Source organism: Anarhichas minor, unplaced genomic scaffold (genome assembly GCF_050575085.1).
Source record: "Anarhichas minor isolate MPS153535 unplaced genomic scaffold, ASM5057508v1 ptg000027l, whole genome shotgun sequence".
Lineage (NCBI taxonomy): Eukaryota > Metazoa > Chordata > Actinopteri > Perciformes > Anarhichadidae > Anarhichas > Anarhichas minor.
In genome coordinates, this window is record NW_027466473.1 from 10,531,285 (window position 1) to 10,542,063 (window position 10,779).

General features: G+C 41.1%; 1 protein-coding gene across 1 annotated transcript; it reads right to left on the reverse strand.

Moving 5' to 3' along the window:
* Nucleotides 1-3,911: 3,911 nt before the first annotated feature.
* Nucleotides 3,912-7,777, reverse strand: gltpd2b (glycolipid transfer protein domain containing 2b). Its single transcript, XM_076102778.1, has 4 exons — nt 7,708-7,777; nt 5,018-5,076; nt 4,662-4,840; nt 3,912-4,530 (listed from the first exon to the last, which is right to left on the reverse strand). Exons 1-4 carry the CDS (start codon nt 7,775-7,777, stop codon nt 3,912-3,914), a joined length of 927 nt encoding a protein of 308 aa, XP_075958893.1.
* Nucleotides 7,778-10,779: the final 3,002 nt, after the last annotated feature.

Genomic DNA, 10,779 nt, shown 5'->3' on the forward strand with positions numbered 1-10,779 from the left:
ATTAAATCACATCATGGCAAATAAAATGTTCTGCTTCATCACCTAATTGGCCATTCTTGTTTTACTCATGTGCATGTGGAGATTAGTTCTTCAATCAAAGATCTTCATGACAGTTTGAATTTGATTTATTTGTGCTGCACTGACACATCCTCAGCAGAGATACTGTAGGATCCAGGTGCAGGGCTAAGCACCCTGTGTTATTAAAAGGCTTACTCTTAATAGTAATAATAATACGCACAAAAGGAGCGTGTTTCACTACAACATAACAGTGCCTCCTGGTGGAAAGACAGCGTTGTGTGACAGAATGTTATTTCCTGTTATCTCCATTTATCTGTTTGTTTTTTTCTGTGATAATTTGGAGATGTCCTCAAAAAGCAATACATTTATTTATTGTGAGGCTGTATGTATTTATTAGAAAGGCTGTAACTAAGTCAGAGTATCATCAAGAGCAAGGAAAAACGTAGGAAAGAAAGTAAAGATATATGCAGTCAGGCAACTTTGCCAGCGTGCATTATCATGATGGAATATAAAAAGTGTTTTATTTATAAAAGAGTATTTTTATTGTTATTTTGTTGTAAAGTGGAGAGAATGTATAAACTTGGATTGTACCATGTCGTGGGAGCTACCGGATATGTTTTCTGCATTCCATTCAACAAATGGCAAAATGTTAGCAGCCTGGTTGGAAAGGTTTTTTCTTTTTCTTTTATGTAGAAACGTTTTGTCATGGTTTGAGTCCTGTCTCCTTATTACAATTGAGCACGTTAAAGCTTGCAAAGAAAGTTCTCTGAAGACCGGGGTCAATGTTTCAGCATTAAGACACCGTCATTAAAAGGAAATTGATAGTGAATACATCAGAAAGAGCTTTCAGAGAACTTTCAAGCGCAAAACCTTCATGAACTCTTTAGAATAAAGCTATAGGTCCAATGCAAATGTCAGAGAGAGTTAACTATTCATGTTTCAAATAAGGCATAACTTCAACAAACCTCATTTCCCCCACCTAACCCCTCGTCTTATATCGTTGTATTGCCTGAGACTGCAGTGTAAGGATATAGTTCAAAAAATAAATCCATTACATTTTGTTGAGATACTCTCGCCCCAAAAGGATGATGATTCTATTCTGCATCTTTCTTTTTTTTTTTGCTCTTACTGTATGTATATTTTTGCTCATGTCTACTGCAAACCAAGATAGAGAAATAAATAAATAAATGTAATTTAAGGGAAATCAGGCTCACACTTATTTTTTTGCCTCTCAAGTCATCTTTGGTGTCATCATAGGATGAGAGAAGGGATTTATCTTTCCTGGGCAAATCCTTGATGAATTGAAGTAAATGGAGGCCAGGTCTAACAACAGCAAAACTGCATAACAAAATCAGTTTCCAAAGCTTTTTGCCCAAATCTTTCTATTTAAAACACTTCCTCCTCTCCTGTCTCACGCACAGACTGACATAGCGCATGCGCAAGTACGAGATGTTCGTGACGGAGGTGTTTTAATTAGTACAATTTTGGCGAAAATGAATGTTCGGGAAGTAAAGTCAGTGAGCATACGACTGGATAAACGATAAACTTTGAATATACTGCACGTGTAAGAGTTTGTAAACATATTTTAATATAGTTTTGCTGTTGTTAAACCAGGCCTCCATAAACTCCAATCCATCGGGGATTTAACGTTCAAGCGAGAAAAAACTAAATTCTAAATTCAACACTCGGTGAGTAATCGATATACAGATGGTGATTTTGTTGGTGTGTTCCTGCCATTACAGAATTTAATTTTAAAACATTAAGAAAATGAACTAACATTATCAACTGCATGTGAAGAAGTAACAGTCAAAGGTGTCCATGTATTGTGTAGCAGAGATATCTATTGAAATTAGTCTTGTAATGCCACTCATACCTGGAGAGGTGATAGTGAGTCACCAGCTTCCAGTCTGGGCTTGTCACTCACCTTGAGAGGGTCCATGTGCGCTTTGATAGTTTGTTATGTTAAACTACCAAAGCGCACATGGGTCATGCAACCCCGATTTAGTGGTATGTAAACACAATATTGGCCACACCTGATAGAATTTTTGAATTTTGCATCTTTCTTGCCCTTAATAGTTAAGTTGTTGTTTGTTGTTTTTGTTTCTAACTAATGACAGTAATTGATTGTATGGACCCAATAGTAGAGGTGAAATGCTTCCCCCTATTTGGTTGGAGCATGTGGCCAGATCTTAAACATTGTACCTTTTTAAAGTGGAATGGCCATAATGCCAATGTTGGTCCTTTTTTTTCATCGCTTCATCGTAGTCAAATAGAGTTCCGCTGTTTAGGGACAGAAAAAGAAGCCAGCCAGTGTCAAAAGAAGCGTGATGTTATCACATTCATCATAATCCTCACAGTCTACAGCGCCAGTCGAGGTAATGTTCATAGAACTAGTGAGAGTCTCTGCACTTTAAAACAAATGGTTGTTCACAATCATGAATAATGATCGACCAGAGCTCAGAAATGTGTGAAGTCTGTTTTAGTTAGTATTACTTTTTCCTTTGGGGAATGCTTTACATTCGTCTGCCGCCAACTGCTTGACAGGATTACAGGCGAAGTGTACTTCCGCTCTGTGACCTTCAACCAGCTCCTGTCTCCTGTTCACACCGAGGCTTCAGGCTCTATCCTTATCTCTCCTTTCTTCACTGTCTCCTCAGAAAGAGAGAGCACAGTCCAGGAAAAGGGAGAGACTCGTGGATTACGTGGCATTAGAGGTATTTGTGGCTTTAAAATAGTTCGATCAAGAGTAGCGCCGGTGATTGATGCTTACACATGCTGTTCTCTCTGTTACACACACATTCTATATATAAAAATCCTGAATAATCGGACACATTTTCATCACACATCAGGACTTTTTCTAATATTTAAGCCATGACATCTAATGTTTTCTTACAAACAAAGAGATAAAATGAGGGGAACGGCATTTGTATTGGGGTTTAAAAAGCACATTTCCACAAAATGTATCACACAGAGCAGATTTTATCCACCATGATGATAAGTGAAGATTATTCTGTAGCAGAGAGAACCTCTGCTGGATGGTGGATAGCATTACACAGACCAAGTCAAAAAATAGGCATCTGGATTCTTTTTTGTTTTTTGTTATTTAATAATTATTAACATGATAGAAAAATTTACAATATATAACAGAAAAATGTATTTTCCACACTCGCACCACAGATGCTATGAAGTGCCATTTAGTCCTTTGTTCAGCACATGGTGATTGTTTGTGTAATACCTCTTTATTTGGGATAGATTGGTCCCAGATTTAAAGGCTACAAGGCATCTAGACCAAGCCAGTTTTTGAGGTAGTATACTAAATCACCAAGCATCAGCTACAATTAAAACAACACATTTTCAATAGAATTTAAAATGTAAACTGTACTGAACTGTACAATCTGATGCACTCCATTACAAAATCACCTCCCCTGTGACACGTGCTGAGAACATTATAAGCTTAACAAATGCTGCATTTATCGCAGTGGTGTGGCAATGCTTTAGGTGTGTGGTGCCCATGTTATTATGTGCACCTGCTTAAATAATTCACATTCTGTGTTTAGCCAGCCTGGATGCATCAGCTGTCTTCAAAATGCCTCTTAAGTGAGAAGCCGAGTCATGAGCTCATGAAATGTGATGAAGAATGTCCACAGGCCCGAAAGCAAACTGACTTTCAGCATCAGTTGATTGTTGATGCAGCACTTTGGTTGGGGGGAGGGGGGGGGGGGGGGGGGGGGGGGGGGTATGGCACGTGTGAATGTTAGCATAGAAAAAAAAGTTTATTCATGTTTCCTTGAGAAAAGTTAACGCCACGTTTTTTTTAGCTAGACGTTTATGTGTGATGGCCCAGGAAACCATGAGGACAGTGCAAATATGGTCAAGTCTGATTAGCCCCTTTTCTATGGCAAGTCCAGCATGTTATTTTCCTCAAGGGCTTTCTGCGTCCTGTCATAAACCTCCCCGATGGCCTGAGTCACTCTCTTCAGCACCGTGTTCATCTCCCCCTGGTTCTGCACACACACCAGCCTGAAGAAGAAACTGCGCTCTGGCATGGCAATGAAGGCCAGCTCGGCGGCCCTGCGGACGAACCAGGTGTGGTGGTTGGCGAGGGTGCTCTGGTAGGCCTCCCTGCACAGCTCCGAGGGGCTCCTCAGCCGGCCGGCCGCCGGCGTCTCAGCCAGCTTCTCCAGGAAGAGCTTCAGCCAAAGCAGAGCGCGATGCAGACGCAGAAGAGTCCTGCATCCAGACTCCGTCTGGTGGTGGAAGTCCACCAGTCCTCGGTTCAGCTCCACCCAGATCATGGAGCGCACAGAGTGATAAGCGCCGGCGTGCTGTGAGGCCTCCTTATCGTTCTTTGTCCCAGCCTCTCCGCTCACACTGTTTATTGAGTGTATATCTGGGCCCAGCTCTGCTTCAGGGTTCCCTTCTGACAACAGGGCCAGTTGACGGATTATGGAAGTCTTGCTTTCAATCTCTTTAGATATCAGTCCCACCATGGGGCCCAGCGCCTCCATAAACCTGGAGGAGTAAACCCAGAGCAAGATGAATCATCTTACAGAGTCCAGCATGCCATAAAGCGTAAATTGCTTCTTTCTTTCTATAGTGGCTGTAAATGAATCTACCGCTCCTGCTTTATCTGATGAGTTTACCTCACAAGCTCGTCCCAGCTGGACAGATATGGCTGCATTAGCACGTCCGAGGTGTAGGCCGGTGCAGCCAGCAGGTGGGAGTGCAGGAGGGACACCTGGAAGGTCTGACCGGTGCACCCCTCGATGACCTGGGGGCCCTCAGCCCCATCGGCCTCACTGCTGTTGTACAGCTGGTGAAGCTGACAGTAGGGGGGAAGGGCGGTATGTGAGTGTGGGGCCGAGTGACGGGGGACAAAGAGAGGGAGAAAGCGGAAGTGATTCACTGCATTCAAATTAGCCATCTGCTTTACAAAATCAGCCTGATGGAGGAAATGTAGCAAGTGAGGAAATGCTTTATAATCTGTGTGTAGTCTTACCGTGTTCACCTGATTATATCCTTTCAAACAAGAATCCCAGTGGTAATCCAAACCTCCCTCTGCAGTGAGACATTATGAAGAGAAACTGTTAGTGTTTGATTACAGAGACGTTTTTTTGTCTGATAATACTGCGACTCTGTTTCCAACACAAGGACATTGTACGTTGCATGTGCATTTAACACATCAAAATTAAATATTTATTAGTTTGCATTTACATATTAATTATAAAGAATTAAACCTGCAATAACAGATTTTTGGTTGTGAACACAATGTTGACAAATCCTGTTACTGTAATATAGATAACTTATTTAGGCATCCAGCAGTTAGAGCAACATTACTAAATCATTTGGAGTCATGTTTCTGGTCACTTGATGAACGTAAGTCTAACATTTACTCTGTTTTTAGCTCAGTTTTATGTCTCAGACTCCTGTGGGAAAATATCTGGCTCTGTAGCTGCTAAATGCTCCAATATGTTCACCAATAGTGTAACCTTGTCTGTGTGGTGTACAGAGGGCTTTTAGAGCTTTTTCACTTACAACCATTGCGTGCCACGGCTAAAAGAAAACCCTGTTATAGGAGCTAAACAATGAGCTGAAACTCGCTATGAAGCTCCTTAAAGCTGAGATGAGCTGCAGATTCAGCTACGAAGTATTTTTAGGTTCATTACAATGAGTGAGCCCTTTTTTGTGTTGTCAGATTCCCATTAATTAATTATGTTGTAAAAAATGAAATTAAAAAAATGTATTATAGCTACTTTGAATAAGTAAGTATATAGTCTTATTAAAACATTCTTGATTAATTCCACTTGAAAAAAAAAAGGGAAATGCATTTTAGATATAAATATGTAAGTAGATACCCCTCTAGTGAATTTTGAATTGTTTACATGTCTTATGACCGTGATGCTAGCTTCAGTGGTTGGCCTACAGATAAAACTCTATGGGCCTGTGATTTGACGGCCTACCTGCCCGACTGTCTAGCTGTCTAGTTAACCGGTTACCTGCGCACACTCATGGCTCTTCACCGGATCATTTTTTAAATGGCTTACTCTTTCTGGTTTCTCTACTGTTACCTACCCAAGTGTTTAAGATCATACAGCACATAGACGGATAGAAAAACAAGGCAGAAAATAACGTTCTTTTAACAGCAGGCCGTGATGTTGAGTTTTAATCCCTTTGAGCTCATTCCAGCCTGTGACAAAGATTTAAATTCTCTCAAAACACTGACTTCCTCAGCACACATCATGTGCACAAGACAAGCTGCTGGTATCAATTTTGGACCCCGTAAAAATCTCTAATAACATGCCTCCTTTGAGCCACAAGACCCATGCACTAACCATTAGTACACTGTGGCAATACTATATAGGAATAGATAAATTGCAGTTCTGAAAATAACTGACCTGAAAAGCCCCTTCACACTGATATACTAGAGGTCTACATATTGGTATATTGGTATATTGAATTCAGCTTACTGAGGTCAAACTACTCCACACTTTGATTTGGGACCTCCTGTCAGGAGGCCTCTGCAGGTCTCCAGACCACACAGGCAAGGAACAGGTGTATCCAACCACCTTACAACCAAAAGCCATAAAATCTGCCAGTGCTCCTCTACATGAGTCATTAACATAAAAGCCCTTAAACATCAACCTCCAAACTGACCCCGGAAGACTTTCATGAACAATGAGCCTCCTGTCAGATAACTTGGCCAGTCGGCCTCACTGAGCTACCAAACTCTCTGGGTTCAAATTCAACACCGAGCCCGTCTTATAAACATGCATTTCTAACTTGTCTGTGACCTCCTGTAGACGTTGACAAAAATGTCAACAGGGAAGTTTGCCACCGCAAACTAAGAGCTGTATCTAAATTGAAGTTTCCTAACTGAGTTACTATGAGGATGCAGAGCTGACTGCTCATGCTCCCAACTGAACACTCAAGTCTCTCAAATCTTTGAATCTAATCCAAGATCACATGATCCCATTGTTACACTGCTTACCAGATTTTTGTTCCCATGTGAAAAACTATTTACATTTTATATATATATATATATATATATATATATATATATATATATATATATATATATATGTAGACTTTTGGATTGAAAAGGAACCATTACATTTATTTATTTTCTTATATTAAACAATACTTCTTTTTGTCTTATGTGCTGTACTTTATTATTGTCATTCTATACTTTTTAATATGAATATATAAATATATATTAGCCAAATAGTCCAAAGATTCCCACAATAAAATACAAAGAGTTTGGAGTTTGGAGTTTTGCATTATAAACCTTTAGATGTCATCATGTCCCAAGAATCTTCATCATGTACAAAAAGTCTTTATTTAGGCACTACTTTATCTGATGTGACTTAAATAGCTCATGTAAAAAACAAATTAAAAAATCACTGTATCGTTCCACAGTCCAAAAACATGTCAAATCACACGTAGAAATACTTCTGTTATGTTGTTAAATTTCTGAGCATGAAGAGTGAGCACTAAGTTGTGTGACCATCATGCTTGATTCTGCAGCCACCGCACCATGTGACACATTCCTGACGAGGAGCGCATGCATTTCAAACAAGGGAAGGATTGTATGGATTATTAGCACAAGATAGAAACCACACACACACACACACACACACACACACACACACACGCACACACACACACACACACACACACAGAAATACTCACGGATCCACAGGGAGCCGAGGAACAGCAGCAGGACTACGATAGCAGCAGCAGCCTTGCTCTTAACACCCATGCTGAAGTCCAGTTTGGGGTCTGCCGGTCCCTCTCGCTTCCTTCTCTTTGTCCCTATAGTTTAACTCCTCCGTGTCTCACAAGGGTCCTTGTCCCCTTGCACTGGCTGTCACCACAATTACTCCTTGCTGGACCCCTGACTCCGACCCCCGCCTCCCCCCTTCCCCCTTCCTCGCAAATCTTTCATACTCCTCCCCAAAACCTTAAATAAAAAGTTCTCTCACCCATTGTACCTCACAGAGGTAATGTTTAGCTCTATTTCACGGCAGCTGTTCTCCCCCGCCGCACTGTTACAACTCAGCCTGCTGCCGCTCTTCCTTTTTTAGGTTTTCCTTTGGCTTTCTTTTGATTCACGTCTTTCCTCTTTCCTGCCTTTGTTTCTGACTGATTTTCAAGCTGCCTGTCTCTTGGGGTGTTGCTCAATCTGAGAGTCCAGAGATCAACCACCGGCTGATAATGCAGAGCCAACGCAGCTTGTCCGCCAGTAACCCCAGTAACCCCCTTCCTCCAGATTCATCTTCTATAAGCGCTATATTCCTGGTCAGTTCGAGTAAACACTTGCTCCGTCTCCTCTCCTCCCACCCTCCCTCCTCCCTCTCCCTCTCTTTCTCTCTCTCTCTCTCGCTCTACAACTCATTCACACACACCATTAGCAGCAACAGTGCTGACACACATTTCAGTTGGTTTAAATGGGAGTATAACATGAAACGTATCTCAGGACACTCAATGTATACAAATGTATGTTTCCCCACTCTTTTATCTTTATTGAAACCTAGAGTAAACCTCTGTCATGATCAATTAAAAAGCAGATTGTGTTGTCCCACAATCTGCAATCGGCTGACAAGAGCGATGTGATACCAAATCCACGTTTGTCAATGAATAACAAAGTCTTACCAATCTTATTCTAGCTGAGACGGCCAAATGAACAAAGATGTCCATTCACGCTAATCTAATTCTAGATATGACAAAGACATCTGCTGTTCTACAAAACATTGTGGGAAACTATTTTGGAAAGAAAAATATCTAATTCCCTTTCCCTTGTCACATCTTTTACAAAATTTGATTCATATTCTACATCCTTCTGAATTTGTCATTGCTTATTATTTAGAGTTTACATCGGATTGTTGGAGTCTAAAGTCCGAGACATGACAGTAAAACTGGATTGAAGACGTAGTGCATGAAGGGTGTTCCCATGATTATCACCTCTGATAGTGATAATCATGGGAAACCCACTGATTGGTCGCTATCACTGGGTTTGCCGTCTCTGCTGCGGGGGAAGTTGAACAATGATTAAACTCCACACTCAAGCCAAAACCACATGTGTGCTCCTGAAGAGGGACTTAACAATGGTATTTTGCAGTGGAGGAGCGGGAAAATGGTGAAAGCCGGGGCATTAATTACTTGGCTGGGAGGGGCTGGTCATGGGGCTTTTACTATGTGCAACCAATGAATGAGCCCATTTTAAATAGGCAACAACTGACAAGGGAAGACTGTGAATCCCTGTGAAAACATGTGATAATCTCACTATGATAACATTCATTTTAAATCACATGTGATCTTTTTCTTTTCCTAGGCTTCATAATTTTTTGTTTAAATTTAAGTAGAGCACACATATCCAGAGCTGGATGATTGAACATAATGGTAACAGTGCAGATGTTCAAAATGTAATGTGGGGGGGGGGGGGGGGGAGCATGATTGTTACTGATTGTTGATGTGACCTTGTGGGCTGACGTACAGCCGTGAACTTCCATTGGCAACAAGCTTTCAACATTTTATGTAAATCCCTAAACGGAGGATTACGGAACGATTCATTTTAAGACATTTACCGAGAGGAGTTTACTGTTATTGTAGCTCTGTCAGATGATGCACAGCAGGCACTGGCGATTTAAAAAATGTTGTCATTGCATATTCAAATTACAGCTCTTGGTCCAACCTCATTTACGTACAATGTTTGTGAACCACATGCTTCACTGGATGTAACTATATTTATAGCACTTGTTGTAAAAACAAAACAGCATATCTGTCTGACATTTAGCACAGGGAGGCCTCCTTGTCAGTTGTTTTAAAGAACTGCCAAATATCATTGGTTGGAGTTGAGAGAAATTCTTGGCTTCAGCTGTGCAGAGTAAGAAGAGTAAACACTGGACTTCACCCAGACTGGGTGTAGTGGGGAAATGTGACCTAAACCGTATGCTGACAGCCTTCTTTATCTTAAAATGTCAAAAAAAAGCACAACTTTTGCCCCTCTTATCTTATAATTCGCCCATGTTTGGCTGAATCTAAACCGAACTGAACTGAGTGTGAGACATATAATCTGCCTTCTGGAGGCTCCAGTTACCTTAAAGAAGCTCATCTCTGTTTCCCCAACTGTATATTTAGAAGTGCATCACATACTGCGCAACTCACATGGCACATTCCAAAAATCAAGTCTGTTGCCCTTGTCCCTGCAGAGTGGCACTACTTCTATTACTCTCAGTACTAATTATAAGAGCAAATACTCTCTGGATTTGAAATGATTGAAACGTCACGGTTGTCCGTCTGGTTTGTTCTTTTTGGAGCTACTTTTGTAGCAAGATCCACTTCTGTTGCAAAAGAAGTTCTCCGACATATCTTAAAGCAGTTCCAAGTCTCCAAGGAGTTCTATGAGCATTGTCCGCCTCACTCTGTCGCTCCTGGAGTCCTGCTGCTGAAGGGCTCTGCGGTATGTACTCCAGACACAGCAGGGAGAGAGCAGGCCCGCACACCTCGCTGCACCCAAGGGTGTACGTATCTCCATGTTGTTTTTGTTGTTTTTGTTGTTTTCTTTACTCCATCTGACACACAGATCCACGTATTCTATTAAGACAATAGTTACACACAAATGCAGGACAAATATGCAAAGTCAGCATTACTATGAAAACGTGTCATTGGGGATTTTCCCATCGAAAGAAACGATCAATCCTACAATCTATGACGCGTATCAAACTAGAACAATTTATAGGACTATTACAGGGATATTGGATA